General features: G+C 41.2%; 1 protein-coding gene across 1 annotated transcript in view; it reads left to right on the plus strand.

The window, feature by feature from the left end:
* WDR11 (WD repeat domain 11) overlaps positions 1 to 5409 on the plus strand; it is a 52815-nt gene extending 47406 nt beyond the window's left edge. Inside the window, exon 29 of the mRNA XM_028730074.2 lies at positions 267 to 5409. Coding sequence (XP_028585907.2) covers positions 267 to 415 — 149 coding nt within the window. The 3' untranslated portion in view covers positions 416 to 5409. The remainder of the gene's footprint in view (positions 1 to 266) is intronic.
* The last annotated feature ends 15019 nt before the right edge of the window (positions 5410 to 20428 follow it).

The raw sequence follows: 20428 nt of genomic DNA on the forward strand, positions 1-20428 counted from the left end.
TTCCCCCAAAATGAAATGGAGGATCCAGGTGATTATAAGCAGAGAGTTCAGTGAAAAATAGCACAAGTAGTATTGGGCATTTTCATGTTCAAGAGCCAAGTATTCCTCTCAGATAGTGCTAGCTTATTTAATTTAATTTAAATTAATTTGCATTGCTTTCTAGAGTCATTATGACTCTGTTTTGTGGGGGATGGGAGAGAAGAGGTCTGGTAGCTGATTGTCTGTTTACTCACTTCACTCTGTGCATTCCTTAACCCACACTTTACAAAAACTCATCCATGCAATATTTGCAGACTATGCCAGAAGCCTGAAGACTCTGGGGTTTAAACAGGCTGCTACTTTATTTGCCTCAAAAGCGGGACCAGCTGGTAAAGATCTATTGAATGAACTTGAACAGCTGAAAGAAGAAGAATGACAGCTCTTAAGCGAACCACTAAAAACAGAGATTTCCCATCAGATGTAATCATCAGTGAAGTAACTCTTTTAAAAGACAATGAAGGGGGCTTCTTTATGGTGGAAAATACAGTTTGGTCACAGTAGAAATTGGAAATGCCGAATGTCATGTGTGGGCAGAATTTTCTCCTAATTTGTAGAGATAATGAGTTAAGGAAAATGTCTGCATTTCTCTTAAACCAAAATTTAAGTGCTCATAAGAGCTTTTAGCTACTTAAGGTAAAGAAATGATTCATCTTCTGGTGTCTTTGAATGAAAAGTACAGAGCCATTTTGCAACCCCCAAGCACCCATATCACATCTGACATTTCCAGCAGAATCTCTTGCAATGATGCAGATGATATGGGGACTCAGTCCTGCCCTCTAGCAATCTCTGTGGCTTTGTGAAAAGGAACATACATTTCAGTTTGTACACTGCTTCACTCCTTCTGCTAAATATATCACTGCTCCAAGCAACATCTAAGCAGCTTGCTCACTTGATACTGGAGATGACCTGGTATTTCATCTTAAAGTGAGCTTCTTCAAAAAGGGGGAGACTCTTTCACCCAAAAGCATGGGAGCTATGCAGTTCCCAGAGCTTGTCTGACCAGTCTTCCTTACCAGTTGAGGAAAAGCTTGGACAGGATTCCCTTTTAAAGCATGATCTCTGTGTATGTCTTCCTTCACCCCCTCCCCAAGCCCACGTGACTAGTAAGCCCTGCTGTGGACTTGCTTGCAGCCACTTGGATGAGAAAATGTGTAATGGGATCCTGCCTGAGCTTTAGCACCTTGTTGGGATGCTTCCCAAGCATTGTCAGACGAGCTCTGGAATTTCCCAAGTTCTTGCTGTGAAGGAGTTTGGAGGCCTTCAGAGCCAGCGTTTGATACGCTTCCTGCTTGTGTCAAGGAGCCAGGCAAGAGACATAGATGGAATTTCAAGTGGACTTGAATAAAAAACATATGAACTCTGCTGGATCAGACCAAAGACCTACCATCTAGCCCAGCATCCTGTTTTCCACAGTGGTCAACCAGATGCCTATGGGAAGCCCACAAGCAGGGCATGAGTGCAAAAGTCCATTTAATGCTGGACGTTTATGCAGAAGTCCCCTCATACTGCCTCTGATTCTGGAGGTTGTATATGGTTATTGTGACTACTGGTCATGATAGCTTTAACCTCCTTTCGTCTGATCCCCCTTTAAAGCTGCTCATTTTGCAAACAAAACTAAAAATGAGAGTATGCTCTCATGTACATTTTACTGAGCTCTCTTGGCTATTTTAAACGAACCTATAACCCTAAGCTATTTTAAATGAAACCAAGGTTAAACTTCTGCCAGTTGCTTAAAACTGTTTTCCGTTTGGAACTGGGACAGGGGCCCTTTTTCAGAGCCACATTTCCCTGCGGGGGCAGCCTTATGGGGCCTGCGTGCCAGTGGTTGGTGGGGCCCAAGGCCGTAGTAGGTGGAGCAACAGATAAAACTCTCACCTGTAGTGCAGTCTACATTGCAGCCATGTGAAAGCCCCACTCCAACTCTTCTGTCCTTGATCCTACATTTAGGCAAGCAAGAAACATTATCAAAGTTCAAGGGCTCTTTTTTCGTAGTTTTTCGTATTTTTTTTACAGTCAAACTCTATAAATTTTATGAAATAAATTCCCACCAGACAAAACCACTCAAGGTAGCAGGATAGTAGGGGCCTTGGCCTAAGGAAAGTTCTGAGGGCCAGAGAGGTTTAGACGGACACATTCAACCTATAGCTTATAGGTTCTCTCTCCCTGGTTTAGGAAGAAAAGCACAGTTCTATTATGCTAATTCTTTATTTCTCCTTTTGTATTCTGGGCATTATGTGTGTGTTTAATTGCACGCTCAAATACATTCTGATCACGGCCTGGTCTCTTTGTGCCGAGGCTGCCATCCCATTCTGTATACATTAAAGCTTTATTAATGAAAAATGTATCTTTTAAATATTTTATGCAGCTTTTCTCCTCCAGAAAATCAGTATGGGTTTTCATCATCACTGTGGCATAATATGTATGGCTTCCTGAATTGCTTTGGTTCCACGGAGGTATCTATGGGTTCTGTTTTTTTAAGTATGCATCTTCAATAGAAGGGAGCACACAAAAGTTTCCTCCTTTTTGGCTGATGATCTAATCTAATCTAATGGGTATACTGTGCATAAAATGTATAGCTGTAGTACAGTACCAAATTCCATGATGCACTCACTCATTCTTAGAGCAGAAAAAGATGTTATCGCTTTGGGACAACTTCTCCCTACATCATTCTTGATAGTAGGAAATAGTAGTAAATCATTCAGTGAGAGCAAATGTGTATTTCACAAGCAAGCACCCTAAGAGTGGGGATGGAGAGTCAGAAATGAACAAACGCATGTAGACTTCATAAAACTTGGAAGGAAGATTTCCTACCTACATGGGCTTCATAATAATAAAATATTAATGCAGAGTACAAGAAAACGGGAAACAAACACATTTGGTATTTGGTCATTTAAACTTGCCCATATTGTTTTGTTCATTGTGTTTATTATAAGGGTGTATTATCAGGACCTATTTGCATTCCATGATTTTATAATTTCACTTACGATTTGCACTTAGAAATGGGTTCTAGGTCCTCAAACACAACTTTGTTTGCCAGTTTAAATAAATCAGTTAATTGTGCAATACTGATGGATTGATGTGAAACCAATGTTTCTGCTTTGGAGCACAGCAACCACGCATTGCCTTTAACAGCTAATGTCACTTTGGCACAGCGAAGGGCGAAATGAAATATCTTATCAAAGGAAGAACAACAAAATGACCCCTTTTCAAGTTCTTGTGAGAGAAATGCTCATGTTGGTTGGATTTCCAACTTCTCTGGGAACTGGATAATTGGTTTCTGGCAATATGTAATGTGCACTGAACTGTGGATTCATTTAACTGTGTTTTGAATGTCTCCTTTGGCTCCTTTTCATACAGACTGCTTCATAGGATCAGTGCAATGGAGGATCTTTTGATGCTGCCTCTTTTATCAGGTTGTGATTTCAAAATCGTTAGAATTTTAGACTGAGAATAGTCTTACTCAGATCCTCAGACTTCTTGAAACACAGGGAGTCTTTGCAGTGGTTGAAAGGCTATTGTGGTTAACAAGACTGTTTGAGTGGCCTGCCTTCTGTGCCTAGTGTTAAACAGTAGTGCTAGCCACTTCAAGACATTCTAAAACAATCCTAGGTACTATATACCATGGCTAAGTAGGGGACTGCTCAAAACCCATTTATGATGTCTGGAAGCATTTCTATCTGCAGAATAGTCATAAGCTGGAGAAATGTATGAAGATGCTTGCTTACAAATGTTCTCAGCCGGCAAGACCTATTCCGTTCATTTAACTGGCAGGATTTGTAAAAGTCTGGGTGGAGGGATATCACTAATTTCAATTGAAGCATCAGATCTGTGGGCATATCTTTCTACGTGCATGAAAATGCTGCGTCCATTGAAATTAAGAGGGCAGCTCACAGGAGAAATACCTCTACACAGATCTAGGATGTGATGACTGCATGATCGTATCTTTATTTCTTTGGTTCACAGTGGCATTTCCCCGCATATCTATTTTTTGGTATAGCAGGCCAAGTTATCTCTTAGAAATACTGGCTGGGGAAAAACATGATTATATGTGATTTGCGCTCATGAAAGCTGGTCAGTTCAAAATAGTACTTGTTGAGTGAATAATGTTCAGAAAACTGATTATTCTGATTTTGATAATTTGCTCATTTGTTAGCATATTGTTAGTTTGTCAATACTCACAATTTTTGTAGTCTGGTTTTTCCATATATCTTCTAGTCTCTTAAGTTTCCTTTCCCTTTCTTTTCTCCTCCTTATGAAAGACATGTCTCTGTTTTTAGGAAGCCTGTAAGAAGCCCTTTTTAATTCAATTGACACACAATTACTTAAAGTTGCTCAGTAGTCTCCAAATTTGTGGACGTATTATTTTAATCTAAGCCAAGAGAATATTGCCGGTGGCAAACCTATTCACAGCGGAATTTGTTATATGGCATTTATAATAAGCAAAACTGATGCCATTGCTTATATACATGGAAAACGGTAAATTATGTCTTGAAATGTTCTCAAGACAACTTCCTCAACACATTTCACTTGTCACAATATGCATTCCTTTTAGACAATACAGAAAGTGTGCAACTCCTGCCAACTCGCTTTGGAAACACATTGTGGGGCTTTGTGTGTTTTTTTTTAAGTGTGCTACTGTCACATCACTGCATTCAGTGTCCCCTTGCAAGCTGTAGACAATGACTTGAAGACAGGGAGGAGGTGCTAAACATGATATTGCATTGAAAGTCAATACAGCAATCTCCTGGTCCATTGGTAAAGAGAGAATATGTAATAACTTGGCCTTGGGGAAATTCACAACAGAACTGGCTTGAGGCTTTAAATTTTAGGCTAAGCCGCATAACATATTGTCAGCCATGCTCTCAGTAGGCTCCATCATTAAGACATGTATAGCAGCAGCAGTCTTTTTGTAAAAACAAGGCTCTGCATTTGCCACTCTAGAATTTCACATAGTGATAGTTAACATTTTTTTAATCAGTACCATCATGTTTGGAAATCGTTGACGTTGAGAGAAGCCTTACACTGGGTGTATGTGCTTCACAGCATGTTCTGGTGCATGTTTACTCAGATGTAAGCCCCACTGTGTTCAGCTGGGTCTACTCCCAACTAAATATGCACAGCATTACAGCCTTAAAGTTTGTATATTTTGCACAATATGAAGTGTGCCGTCGATTCCTTGTACAAAGATGGAACAAATCATTGTAAAAAAAATTTGTTATTGTTAAGTCATGGAAAAGTTACTAAAATTTAGTTTCAAAAACAGGTGTGTTGTGATGTAATCCTAGAAATTGTAGATGTACCCTGATATTGTACAGAGGTACTTAGTGAAAGTGTCATTCACGTAACTGTGGCATAAGCTTTTGTGTGTTATATCTGTTTTCGTCTATTTGTAAGCCATTGGCTGAGTTGCTGTGGTATCACAGATGCAAGAAACTGTCAGCACAGTGTTGACAAGCAATGTTCTTCCTCAAAGAAAGAGATCTGTTTGGGAGAAAGCTAGGAACAGAAGCAAGTAGGGAAGCTTTAGAACTGGAAAGTGCACAAACTACTTAAAACGTAAGAATCAACTGGGAATTTTCTCCCTTCTACAATGGCTACATTGAACTCTCCTGCTGCCCCTGGTGGTGTGTAAAAGGCATAGCAGGTGGGGGAAATCATTATTAACAATTCAGTTGCCTGGCCACTGTAATCTATTCACTCACATGGAGCACATGAAAATGAGCTTTCATGTACTAAATACTTTTACACTTTCCTTTATGCCCAAACATATGCTGCCAGCATGTAATAGCTCCCTTTTCTTCAAAATAAGTGGATAAAATTCATAACTGCAAGAGAGAGGGTTCTGTTGCTCTGAAGTGTAAATAGAGATTCCTCTGAAGGCAGGCTGGTGACAGGTTAAGTCATTCTTTTCTATTTCAATTAGGCTTCACCTTTGACAATGATCTATTGGTTCTGACAAGCTGCCATAAGATTACTCTTCCTCACTGCAGATCTTGGTGGCAGCAAGGTATGGGAGGAAATATGTATCCAGAAGAGGCTGAAATGTGATCAGAAATATGAATGCTGCTTACAGTGGAGAGTACTGACCTTTCTCAGTTCTTACATACTGCAGAGCTGTCTTGAGTAACCCATGATGTGTTAGACTGAATGAAATGGAATGGCCAGATACTAAACTGAAAAATTAAATACTTGCAAGGCTCAACTGACAGCAATAAAAAACCAGGCCTTTAGCATCATCAGCAACAGAGTCCTATGGAATGCTCTGCCAAGAGATTCAGCAGGCGCCTTCTGTTTCAATTGTAAACACATGCTGAAAATGTCAATGTGCCAGGTGTATGCAGGCAATAGTTAATGGTCTCTAATTTTAATTTTTTACTTAAATACTTCGAGATTATAAACTTAGATTTTTATGATATAGTGACATATTAATATTTCTATTAAGGTAGAAATGTTGGGAACAGCAAAAGGCATAGCATGTTACTGAACATAATGGGACCTGGTGACAGCACTCACTTAAACCTTACAAATGAAACTCTGGTTCCCATTGTATTGAGATAATGAGACCTGTAAGAATACTTGAATTCGGTACCCTTAGTAGGAATGATAAATGTCAGCTTTCATTTTAGAGGCCTCAGAGTGCATGGTGGAGAAGTGTAAGTCGTCTCCCCAAAATCAGATTAATACGTAACTGAGAGAAAAAGTTTCTAGATCCCCCCCCCCCATCTTTTAAAGAGCCATTACACTCTTTCACTGTGGCAGAGGTGAGTCTCAGGAGACTCTTTTTCTGACAGAGCTGTTAGACAGTGGAACGGACACCCTCAGGAGGTGGAGAACTAAACTATTAAAATAATAACCAGTTCTAAGTTGTCTGGAACAAAAAAAGCAACAGCAACTCAACTTTGGTTGATGAAATCGAGCACTAGTGATGCGGAAAGAGCTGTTCTGTTATGTTTCCTCTGAATTATTTCCTGCTACCAGTTTGTCTTCCATTCAGACCTCTCATTATCTCGTTACAGTCAAATTAATTGCAATGGGTGTTCTTAAATGTTGTTGTTCCTACTTTGCAAAACCACAAGCATCCTTCTTAAGGAACAATCTAAGCCATTCATGACAACATCCAACAGGCATTTCATCAGCAGGGCTCATTTTATCCTTTGTTTTCTTCTTTTCATCTTTTTCTTTTCTTTTTAACAGAGCCTTCCAGACTCAGAGGAAGTAATTTGCCAGATCAGTGTTCTTTTGCTCTTGTTTTCATGGCTGTGCCCCCCCGCCCACCTTTCCTCTCAGGCACTTCTTATCCCAAACATGAGACACGGGCACTAAACAAACTTGCTCTTGTTTGACTCACTTAGACTGGGTTCCCTGACCTGGAACTAGGCCAAGGCAGACTACATAATGTAAAGATATGAACCCGCGAGGCATAAAACCCAGGAAGTGAGCTACAAAGGCTTCCAAAAATATGGTGGGTATACCTTACTAATTTGGCCTGCCTCCCATTCTTCTCTCGCACATGCTGTACAGCAGTTGATGCCCAAAGCCCCAGGCCAATGTATGCTGCGATCCACACCCAGAGCTGCTGCTCAAGGCAAGAACGTGTAAACTAACAGAGCTGTGTCCCCATTCAAACAAATGGGAAAGCTTTTCTCATGAGGTAGCTTAAGTATGTGTATCTTCAGGGACGCTGTGCCAATCAGGAATCCTTTGACTATGGTGCCTGTGTGATTTCTGGTTTAGAGCTATCCTTTTTATTTTCGTTCGTTTCCTTCTAAGACCAAGTTGAGCACCACAAAATGCCCATTTTCGATTGCTTTTCTCCTGCACTTGGCAGAACCGTTCAAATCCACACCTCCTCTCCTCCTCTCCACCCTCAGTAAGGCAGCAATTGAGATGCTGCCTTTTCCAGTTAAGGAATCAATCAATTAATTATTCCTGTGTCCAGATAGCTTGATACACATGTCATTCACTTCACTGGAATGCATTGTTCTGAGGCTGGAATTGTGCGCTTGGTATGCTTGCTTCAGTTCCATAGAAGACTTTTGCTAAACAATAACTCTCCATGTGCAAGATTTAGAAATACCACGAAACCGCATTTTTTCCTGCATAACTAATAGTCTGAATTCTTCTTTGTACATCACAGCCATGAAAGGGCTGCACAAGTAGAAAGGGTGGTGACATATGCTGGCTTCCCCATGTTTAGGGGTAACTTAGTCAGCACCAAGTATCCCCCAAGCTGTGTACCAGCTCCTTCAGAGGGAGTGTAAATCCCACAAAGAGCAGGCAACCTTCTATCCATTTGGTCAAGGGAACCGCCCACTAACAGTGCTTAAGTCTTATCTAGTTTGAGCTTCATTATATTGAATGTCATCCAGTCCATTACCAAGGCAAAACAATGATCCAGCTCTTTCACTTCCTGGGATGGAAGTTAAAACTTTTCTCTGATTCTCTTTCCTCTCTAAATGGCCTTGGCCCAGTATACCTGAAGGAGTGTCTCCGCCCCCACTGTTCAGCCCGGACACTGAGGTCCAGCTCTGAGGGTCTGCTGGCGGTTCCCTCACTGCGAAAAGTGAGGTTACAGGGAACCAGGCAGAGGGCCTTCTTGGTAGTGGCGCCCGCCCTGTGGGACGCCCTCCCACCAGATGTCAAGGGAATAAACAACTATCTGACTTTTAAAAGATACCTGAAGGCAGCCCTGTTTAGGGAAGTTTATTATGTTTGATGTCGCTTTTTTATTAATATTCTGTTGTGAGCTGCCCAGAGTGGCTGGGGAAACCCAGCCAGATTGGCGGGGTATAAATAATAAATTATTATTATTATATTATTATTCTATGACCTTTGGTGATTGCTTCCCTGTTTGGTTGTGCTTTTATTTTGTAGGTATGAATTGACTGTTTTAAGACAAAAATGAAGAAAACAATATAGCAATCTTGTTCCGATATTTTCTTACATTTGTGACCTGTCTTGTGCCCTACTTTGTCGCAGAAGGAATGTTATCCATAAAATAAAGAAGTGTGTTACGTTATATTTTAGATTACATAATTATAATACCATTAGGAAAGATGGTACTGTTTCGTTACCGTCTGACATCTAGCACACTGTAGTCTGATCTTTGACTGACTCTTCTTTGGAATAAATGTGCATATGATATTTACTGTTCAAAATAGTTGCTTTCAATGAAATGCCCTAACCTGTAAACGATAACCATAGCTCCTTTAGTAAAGAAAAGTCACAGACATTCTTACATATTTAATCCAGCAGAGTGCAGCAGAGATCAGGGAATCATAATATGGAATACTTAATTCTATCCGGGAATAGTGATTGTTGGGGGGAACAGAAACAAGCTCAGTAGTTATTTTCATCTAAAAGTATGCTTAATGATATGGCAGCCCCAATATTACAATTTAGCAGAATAGCAGCAGTGTTGTGGCTTTTTGTGGAAAAATTACTATTTAAAATTAGAATAATATGCATAGGGCAATTTGCATTTGGAAAAATTTAGTTTGCATCAGAAAAATTGCTGGTGCCCTAGAATAATTAATTAACTTAACTTGTTTGTTTGTCTTTGTATTTAGTAAACAAAGCTAAAATGTTTGAAATTGCCAATTTTGCCTAATAATGTGTTTGCAGTTGGAAACCATTCATTGATATTAAAGAACTTATAAAATCGGGAGGGAAATATTTTGGAAAATATAGCAGTAGGAAATGTTCTGCCTCCTATCACTTGATAAAATATTTTCTTGAAAATTCTGCTTTTGTGTTTAACTGTCTTGAAAGGTAAAAATCCTATTGCTCTGCCAAGAGAAAGCGGAGACTACTTTTTCTTAAAACTGTGGAAATAAATCAGAATGAAATGATTAAAGTAGTTTAATGTGAACTGATGGGTTATTGGAGAACATTTGGTTTTCCATGAGACCTCAGTAACATCCTGTCAAAATTCTGAGGACAGAGGTGTTAAAAGCATAGATGATGAAGGCATTTGACTCAAAAGTAGTCAAAAAACGGTGGTTTCTTGATTCCAAATTGAAAAGCAAACTACTTAAAAAATCATCTGACCTAGGCTTGAAGAACCTATCTAGAACTTGAAATGTGTGTTACTTAGATCAGTTTGCATATCTTACTGACAGAAGAAAGGAGGGCATGAAAAATTTATGACAGGAAAGACTTGGCGTGTCAGAGTTTTGAAAGACACAGATCAACAAACTTGCTCGTACATGTTTGTGTGTTCTTTCCCCCTCTCAACTTCTGGTGAATTGTTGCTCCAGAGACTGATTTTACAGATTTAAACCTTTTCAATAAGCTATGACAAGGTAAGAGCCTAAGTGACCTCAGGTGAAAGAGACCGGTTACTGCTGGGAGATATATTTGTTCAATAAATCATCATTTCAACAGCCAGGTTTCTTTAACTTTGCCAGCCCTTACATCACCTGTTAAGAATGCTGCCTTGGCTGCGGAAAGTCATTTTTAGGAGAAATTCAAAATGCTGGGGCTGTCCTTTTCTTCCTATCAATTTCAGCATACAGTGTATTATTTAAGGCCTGGAGTAAGATTGTTCTGAAGCCATAACAGGATGCAGAGAAGCTCATTTAGGAGTGCTACTAGGCAGCAGCACCTTAAAGCATTCCACCGTAAAGTCATTAGGGGACCACATTTCGCTTACAGTTTGCATTATGCTTCTCTCTGTGTGTCATTTGAGCTCTCTGTGTTTCTCTTAAACGAGAACCAACTGGGAGAAAGCCACATCATCGGGATGAAGAAGAAGAAAAAAATCTCCAATATTGCTTTGGAAATTTCACAATCAAAAGCACATTTTCGAAGCCCAGCCACTGACAGTGTGAACTAAAATAGGAAACATATGACATAGGGAACATGACAGCCGAAAAGAGAAAGTTGAACATTGTGACTATTTCATTATTTGTCTTCAAACAGTCTAGAGCTGCCTCCTCCAACAGAAGGCCCTTCAGATGATGTGGATTACAACTCCCACCAACCCCAGCTAGCATGGCCACGGACAACCTAAGTTCAAATCCTCACTCACCCCGTATAGGCAGCTGATGGGAACTAAAGTTCAAAACAACTGAGGCCACCAGGTTGGGGAAGGCTGCTGCAGTTGCAGTCTCTCTCTCTCTCTCTCTCTCTCACACACACACACACACACACACACACTTCAGAAAACTGTCCTAGCACTGCTAATAACTTTTTTTAAAGATAATTTTGCCAATACATAAATCTAGTTGCTAACTAAAGACTGTGCCACCAGCTTTTTGCCAATGCATGCTTGTACACGAGGAGCCACGTATTGAGTGAGAGCTGAGGTAATGCACTCACTGTCTGCTGCAGCAGCAGGAGGACTGGGAAATCTTCCTTCCAATGGTTGCCATATGTCCTCTTTTTCCAGGATGCATCCTCTTTTTCATGGGTAAGTAAAGTGAGAGTAGTCATAGACGTGTCCTCTTTTTTGCTCTTCAAAACACAGCGACCCTATTAGGTGAACAGAGGTGGCTTTAAACAGGGGAGATGAAAGTTCAGATCTGCACTCGCACGATGTCAGCTACAGAGTACAGTGGTACCTCAGGTCAAGAACTTAATTTGTTCTGGAGGTCCGTTCTTAACCTGAAACTGTTCTTAACCTGAGGTACCATTTTAGCTAATGGGGCCTCACGCTGCTGCCACACAATTTCTGTTCTCATCCTGAAGCAAAGTTCTTAACCTGAGGTACTATTTCTGGGTTAGTGGAGTCTGTAACCTGAAGCATCTGTAACCCGAGGTGCCACTGTACTGGCATTAACCAAACGACAGAAGCAGAATTAGGGGCATGTGACCAGTTCGATCACATGTGGTGCAGAGCCTCAGGGGTGCTGCAGCGGTCCACAACTATTATGTAGAATGGAGTATGAGAGGCGGGGGTGCCGATTTTTGGCATCACACAGGGTGCTGCTGAAATTTGATCAGGGATGGGAAACCTCAGTCCCTTCATGCTTTTCTATGTGGTCCTTGGAGTCCTCCCCAGGCTATACCCCACACTGCTCCTGTTTTGCACCCTTGTATTTTTGCCTGGCTGGAATCAGTCCTTTGAGTATAGACAGTAGACTGCATTGGGTTTGATTGATAAATGGCTTGAGCTGTTATAAAACAGCTTCCTGGGTTCTTGATACTCTAAAGGCATCAGATTCATTTGCGTTTACACTCCATCAGAGTGTAGCTGTACACAGAGTGTAGCGCAGCAAGGTAAAAAGTAAAAACGCATAAGGATCATAGACAACATAAAATGGCAACTCAATCTACTTTCTGATGCAAAAGAAGAGAGAGGAGGAGGGTGCCCCTAAGTTAGTGGTGGGACTACACATTGAAGGGATCACTTTGAGAGCTAATATGAGCACACAGATAAATGGTTTTGTTAGCTGAGAAAGACAGTACGCGTGGAAGTGGTATCAAAATACAAGGCTGTGCTAATATTTATACAGCTGTAATATAAACAACCCCCTGTCCTTATGTTCCAGGTCAAGTAATTTTTTGGGTCATGTCCTTATCTTTTAAATATCTGTTTTGGCACAAAATAATCTCCCCTAAAAATCTTAAAATGACACAAGAGGGCAGTGTTTCAGAGCATTGCTTGAGTAGGATGCTATATAGCTATAGGGTTTTTTTAGATGTCCATCTCAGAAAATCCTCTCTGTTCAAGTGACCTGGGATACAGCTTAGCTTAGTCATGGAGGTTTGTATAAACAGAACATTTCACCAGTGTATGCCACATAATTGAGACTTATGGGCACTGGCAGGGTGCGATTGTGACAGGCTGTAGCCCATTCTGGTCAAACGGCCCCAGGTTGTTTAGGTGCCCTACAGCAGCTTCCCCCGGATCTGTGCTCCTCCAAATGTTGGACTGATGATATCAGTTGTAGTCCAACAACAATATGGCGTGCACGAGGTTGGGGTAGACTGACCTAGAGACATAAATATGCAAACATGCTAGTATTTATGTTCCTGCATTTGAAAACTGAATCCCAAGGAATGAAAATCTCTTTAGGAAATTAGTAGTTCCACCAAGGGACTTGGGAACAGTTGATCCGAGAAAGATGTGCTTAATTGCCTCACTGTCCCTGCCTGCTATAGGCCACCCTTGTGATGTCCATGCATATAATATGACTGAAAGTCATTAAGTGCGTGATTTTTCCATCCATCATTAAACATGTAACTGAACAGCATTAAATGTTTTTTAAAGAAAACCTAAAACCTTTTATTCCCCTCTCATATGTATTGCCATCAGTTCATTTTATTTGCTACTTTCTTTACAGCACTTTGCAGCATATGTTACCCAAAGGCATCAGAGCAAGTTATAACAGTTAATGTAGATCATAAAACATGAAATATACTATCTAAACTTGCCCAATGATTTATTCTTGGCCACTAAATGCCATCTAAAAGAAAATTATTGTATGCAATTTATGCTTGGGCCACAAGTTTGTACTTTTTTCAGTCTTCGGGGAAAGGCTATTCTTCACTTGTGGAACAGCTATTAAGAAACCTCGCTATAAACCTTTCTTCTATATACAGATATTTTCATGTGTGGGGAAGGGAAGCTATGTTCTCCTCCCCCCCTTTTTTTTTAACCTCTGAGGCTTCCTTGATAGTGTAGTGTCCATGCAAATAAATTTTCTGGGAAATTTAAAGTCTCACCCCAACATATACACCCAGTCTGTTTGCAATCCCATTTCAAAATGTGGCTCTGTAAATATCATGAGCATCTATTTGTTAGCATTCGTAACATCGCACTAGATCAGAAACACAATTCCCCTCCCCTCTCTCGCACTCAATACTAGTACAGTTTTTGCCTATGTTTAATATTTTCTCTCACTTAAATATATATATATATTTAAAAGGTTAGTCAAAAAAATCTTAAGGTTGTCCACTAATCCCCTCTCCGCTTGCCAGAATGTGCATCTTACAGTACAAGACTCCTGCTATTATTTTATGGGTACTGTGTTTCACATCTTTCAAAAACATTTTCATTGCTCATCTGCTTAATTCGCCACTTTGGTATACATTTAACCTAACTTCAAAGTAGAAAAATTGTTTGTCCTAGTCATTGATGAGGATGGGAAAATCACACTGTTTGTAGTGGAATAAGAAGCAGTACAAATAATGGCATGTGAGTTTTGGAGCTTGCCGAGAAGCAGTTCCACATCATAATGTGCCATGGAAATGCCCACATAGGCCTTAGCAGCCATTGTAGTCTTCTGGCTCAGATCATTTAGGGCTTTTAAGGGGAGATCCAGAACCTTGAATTGGGCTCAAGAACAGACAATGGAGTTTGTAAAATATTGTTCCGTGCCACCCCAATCTCTGAGTGCTTCCAGGCACTTACTCAGGGTTCACATTTCCTGTGGGAAATGAGGAACAGAAGAGACTGTGGTGTCTTTAGGGTATATGGTTTACACATATATATAACTTGATCCTACGATAGAGGGCTTCATGGCATTAACACTCCAAGAAAGTCTTGTTTGTCCCATAGGCACAGCCTTGGATTCAAACATTGCTCTCAAGCGTTGTTCTCCCTCTCCCTCTCTCCAGCTTGCTGCTTTACTTCCAGGTAACATCACTGCCACTTTAAACTCTGGCTTCATCCTTCTAATGAGCTGGGGGAAGGGGCCAGACCTTCTCACACAGAGCCCCTTTCCACTGTTTCCCTTAACAGTCCATCACTATCGCCTCAACACAGGAAGCTAACCTGGCTTCTATTTTAACACTTGCTGAATCCAGGGGTTAGAAGGGTCTCACATACAGCTTCCTTCCCGCCCTCCAACTCACAACTGTATCATTGATGTGTAACAATATCATTGATGAGCTATAATCTGCAGTCTAGCTACTGAATTCTGCATAAAATGAACTTTCTGGATGCCTTTCAAGAGTAGCCCTGAAAAGTATGTTAAAGGAGTGCAATTTGGAGGTGGCCAACTCTAGGAAGTTCATAGGGGGTACACCAGCTGAAGTTGTGTTCATTATCAAATCATGTTTAATAGTATGTTCATTAATGAATAATGTTTATTAGTGCATTGCATGGGGAAAGCTATAGTTACTACCCCCACAAAAACATATTGGCCACAGGTGGCAGCCATATTCTTCCCTCACCTCCACTGTCCCAGTGTTTTAAGGCATTTCAAGGAAATCCAAGATGGTGGCTGGAAGCCACTTAGCTGCAGAACACTTGTTTTAAAGGAATCAGACATTGGAAGAGGTGCCTATAGAAGGAAGTCTACAGAACAGCACTTTGCTATGAATCCCCTTAACCCTTGATCATACCCTGTCACCATCCTTACATTCTAGGATCTGACTTTGGCATTTGCCTTACCGTTGAATCAGCTGTTCAAACATATCCTGTCCATTCACAGTTTGTCAACTTGGCTTTGTATCTTTCAGGAGAAAGTGCTTCAAATCATTTTGTATTAATTAGGCATTCCCCAACTCCCCAAAGGTACTTTCCCCTTTTTTTCTTTTATTGTTATTGAACAAAATCTAGGAATGCTTTCAAACTGTAGCTGTTTTCTATTTTAAAACATTTTTAGCCATTCCCCCATGTAATACAAAATAGAAGAGGTATTTATGAATGATGGCTGCAGCATGAACCAAAAAACTATTCTCTATTAAGACTTGTTATCGCCAGTCCTGGTCAAATGCCAAACTAAGCATTGCGGCCAGTGACAGTTTTAAGATCTTATATACCTTGTGGGGGTGGAGGGAGAGCTAAAGAAAGAGTTGACTTATGCTATTAGAAATTGTAGAGTCCCAGGAGCATACAGACTTCCTTTCTCGGCCTGGTGTCCTCAGACTCTGTAGCCTCTACATGACATCATTCCAGTATACAATCTGACTTTGTCCTTCCAGAACTCCCAACCCACCTGGCGTGGTGTAATATTTGTTGTTGCTCATTTTATGAACTACTACAGCTAGGACCCAACGAATCCTTAATTATAGTGCAAACTGCTTCTCTGCTACAATGCTTCCTGCCTTTCTCCCCTGGGAATTTGTAGTATTTCATTGAGGCCAAAACTTGTGTGCAACAGATTTCTTTCCCTGTAGAGATCGCAAAGCTGTTTATGATGATAATAAGAAAATAATTCTAATATCTCTTGCTGAGGCACGGGAAGGGAATGCGGTTATGTATGTGTTAATTCTTTTAATACATGCAGTCAGCTGACAACTCAAGTGCCCCTAGTTACGTACAAGCTGCCTTTTCTCTAATGCACCCCCACGTGTCTTGGGTCTATGCATAAGTGACATAACCACACATGAATGGCTGCAGTTTAGTAGTGGAGCATTGCATAGAAAAGGTTCAAGTTTCAACAATAGGAGCATAGGAAGCTGCCTTATACAGGGTCAAATTATTGATCCATCTAGATCTAGAGTGGCTGGGGAAACACAGCCAGATGGGCAGGGTACAAATAATAAATTATCATAAACATCATCACGTACAGGTAGCAGCTCTCCAGGGTTTCAGGCAGGGGACCCTCCAAGCTCTACCTGGAAATGCTCTATCTGGGACTTTCTGTACCCAGAACTGATGCTGTACCACTGAACTATGGCCCTCTATTAGCATCTCCATGGAGGGATTGGATAATCCCCAGTCTGAAAGCCTGGATACTTGGTGCCACTCAGGGTGGATGCAACAGAGCTAGATGGACCAGCAACCAAGTCTGGAATAAGGAACCTGTGACCCTCCAGAGGTTCCTGGACTCCAACTTTCATCAGCCATGGCCAGTTGGCAGGGATGATGGGTGCTAACAACATCTGGAGGAACATAGGTTTTTCTATCTTTGAATTAAATGATTCTTGTAACACTTCAGTAGTGACTATTTAGAATCAGATGCTTATAGGATTCCTTTAGGCATCTAGTTGGCCGCTTTAAGAACAGGTTGCTGAACTAGATGAGCCAGCGGAGCTCTTCATACATTCTTTTCACCCTACCCCAATTATGTGTGCACACAATAATGTGTAATTGATAGGGGTAGATTCATTTTATGGCTTGCTAATAATTTTGTTATTATGGCATGATGCTGTATGTGTCCCGACCACAGCTGTCAACGTTTCCCTTTTTTAAAGGGAAGTTCCCTTATTCCAAATAGGATTCCTCACAAGAAAAGGGAAAAGTTGACAGCTATGGTCCTGACCCCTTGGCCTACCTAGTGGCAAGTTAGTATGTGACGTCCCCAGTCCAGGATTCATCCAAAGTCCAAACTGAAGCACAGCCCTGCAGAGATCCTGAAACATCCAAGCTGAGGTCCATAAATATGGGCAGTTGAGTAGACTCAGCACCTCAGCTCTGCTGCCCTTTTGTACTCTGCATGTTGACTGCAGCAACTGGGCTTGATGAGGCATATGACCCTCACCTGTTCCAAGCCCACTCCAGCTGAGGAATCACACCCCAGAGCTAGCGAGATCCACCTGGCCAGCTAGGGCCCTTGCCTGCCTCAGCCTCCTGGAGCACCCCGACTGGACTGCTGCTCACAATGCCTCAGAGCCTGCTGTGTTCGTGGACAGGGGCCCCTCTGGCTCTGGTGGTGGGTCCTGCTGCTTTCTGTGTACTGACCCTCATCTCCATGTCATCTTCCGTCACTCTGTGAGTACTTCCTACACCAACCTCTCCTTCTCCACCCCAGCTTGCCCTGGTGTGTCCCAGCCCCAGCTACACCCCTCACCAGGATCTTCTTCCTCCTCCCTGTAGCCCTGCCAGTTCATGACAATATGTGAAATAGATCCCTGAACTGCATTATTATTATTACTACTATTATTACTATTACTATTATTATTATTTCTTATATTTTGACTTGTTATTGCAGCTATGTGATTTTTGGCATACATTTTGCCATTAGTATGTAGCGTAAACCACCCTGAGTACAGTATTCTCAAAAGACAGGACACAAGTTTAAAAGAAATAAAATGAGGATTGTTTGACTTTGAAGTGCCACAAAGCTCATTGTAATTTCTTTAGAAAAAAAGCTTTGTCGGTTTAAAGGCTGCTGCAGGTTTTTGTTTCTGATAGAGCGAAATGGACTAGAACTCAACATTCCTGGGGTGTTTGCTAAGGGAATGAAACAACAAACACTTTTTAATCTCAAGGGGGTGAAACCACCAAAATAACAAAAACAAGTACTGAACCCCACACATTTGATACTTGTTCTCTTCTTTCCATGCTATTTTACTCTCCTAGCTTATTATGAACAGATACAACTTTTTCGGACTGCTGCTTAATTCCTTATGATGCCCATTTTGATTTCTGTTAGGTCTATAACATAGTTCAGCTGACACTTCTGACTGGCACGACTCTCAGAAATCAACATTATTGTGGCTTGCACAGCTTTGTTGTTGTCCAGTCGTTCAGTCATGTCCGACTCTTCGCGACCCCATGGACCAGAGCACGCCAGGCACCTCTGTCCTCCACTACCTCTCGCAGTTTGGTCAAACTCATGCTGGTAACCTCGAAAACACTATCCAACCATCTCGTCCTCTGCCGCCCCCTTCTCCTTGTGCCCTCCATCTTTCCCAGCATCAGTGTCTTCTCCAGGGAGTCTTCTCTTCTCATGAGGTGGCCAAAGTACTGGAGCCTCAGCTTCACGATCTGTCCTTCCAGTGAGCACTCAGGGCTGATTTCCTTAAGAATGGGTGTGTTTGATCTTCTTGCACTCCATGGGACTCTCAAGAGTCTTCTCCAGCACCATAATTCAAAAGCATCAATTCTTCGGCGATCAGCCTTCTTTATGGTCCAGCTCTCACTTCCATACATCACTACTGGGAAAACCATGGCTTTAACTATACGGACCTTTGTTGGCAAGGTGACGTCTCTACTTCTCAAGATGCTGTCCAGGCCTGTCATTGCCCTTCTCCCAAGAAGCAGGCGTCTTTTAATTTCGTGGCTGCTGTCACCATCTGCAGTGATCATGGAGCCCAAGAAAGTAAAATCTCTCACTGCCTCCATTTCTTCCCCTTCTATTTGCCAGGAGGTGATGGGACCAGTGGCCATGATCTTCGTTTTTTTGATGTTGAGCTTCAGACCATATTTTGCGCTCTCCTCTTTCACCCTCATGAAAAGGTTCTTTAATTCCTCCTCACTTTCTGCCATCAAGGTTGTGTCATCTGCATATCTGAGGTTGTTGATATTTCTTCCGGCAATCTTAATTCCAGCTTGGGATTCATCCAGCCCAGCCTTTCGCATGATGTATTCTGCATATAAATTAAATAAGCAGGGAGACAAAATACAGCCTTGTTGTACTCCTTTCCCAATTTTGAACCAATCAGTTGTTCCATATCCAGTTCTAACTGTAGCTTCTTGTCCCACATAGAGATTTCTCAGGAGACAGATGAGGTGATCAGGCACTCCCATTTCTTTAAGAACTTGCCATAATTTGCTGTGGTCGACACATATATATGCTAACAAAAGAACCATCCAGGCATGGATAAATGCTTCTCCATGTTGCTCCTCATAGTGCTATCATAGTAACTTGGTTGGAGATGTCTGATGTCCGACTCTGCGCTGTTTTGTGCCTTTCTTCGTACGTGCAAATCTGCCAGGGAAGCAAGATTTATGGTGTTCTTTGCTGTTGATTTGTGTTCTTTTAAGACAAGTAGCACAAAAAAGTGAAGACAGAAATGACTGGCAGAAAATGACTTTCATAATAGACAAATGCAATTTGCTTACATAATAAAAGCAAACTTAGAGCATGTGTATCCAAGTTACGACATTGTGTTTGGTTCACTTGAGAGGAGAACCTCTTTTCTGATACTTGGCAAAGTACATCAAGAGACATTTTGTTTTGCCCTGATGCTACTCACTTGAAATCCAGAATCTGAATCCAAAGCAAGTGGAAATGTTGTGAAACAAATGCATTTTTATTTTTATTCAGACGTGGAATTTGCCATCATTGCCCGCTAGTAAATCTGTCTCCCTCTCCCTCGTTCTTTCTCTCCTTAGCTACTGTAATTTTTGTGTTATGCGCTCATTGCTATCCTTTCTCCATGACAGTCTTCCAAATTAAACTTTAGGATTCCAGGAAAAAATTCTAACAAATGTTTAAATCACTCAGAAGCTTGGGCTAATGCGAGGAAAACAGAAGCATCCTTTGCAAGACTTACACCGTAGAACTGGACCATTTTAATTTCCAGCGGCCCATGTTACTTCTCAGGGATTTCATATGGCAAAAGGATGTAAAGGAAGGTGAAGCTTCCTTTAGGCTGCAGTGAAGTGGGAATGAAGATACAGGTGGGCATTTGAGTTAAACCAAAAGAGCACAGGGAAACTTGTACTTGGAAGAACATTTTGACATATTTTTCCTGCTGGGATCTGACAATCAAAACTGAATTTTTTATCTTGTCATTTGTCGTCTACCACAATCTCTAGCCAAAC

Source organism: Podarcis muralis, chromosome 6 (assembly GCF_964188315.1).
Source record: "Podarcis muralis chromosome 6, rPodMur119.hap1.1, whole genome shotgun sequence".
In the NCBI taxonomy this organism is placed as follows: Eukaryota; Metazoa; Chordata; class Lepidosauria; order Squamata; family Lacertidae; genus Podarcis; species Podarcis muralis.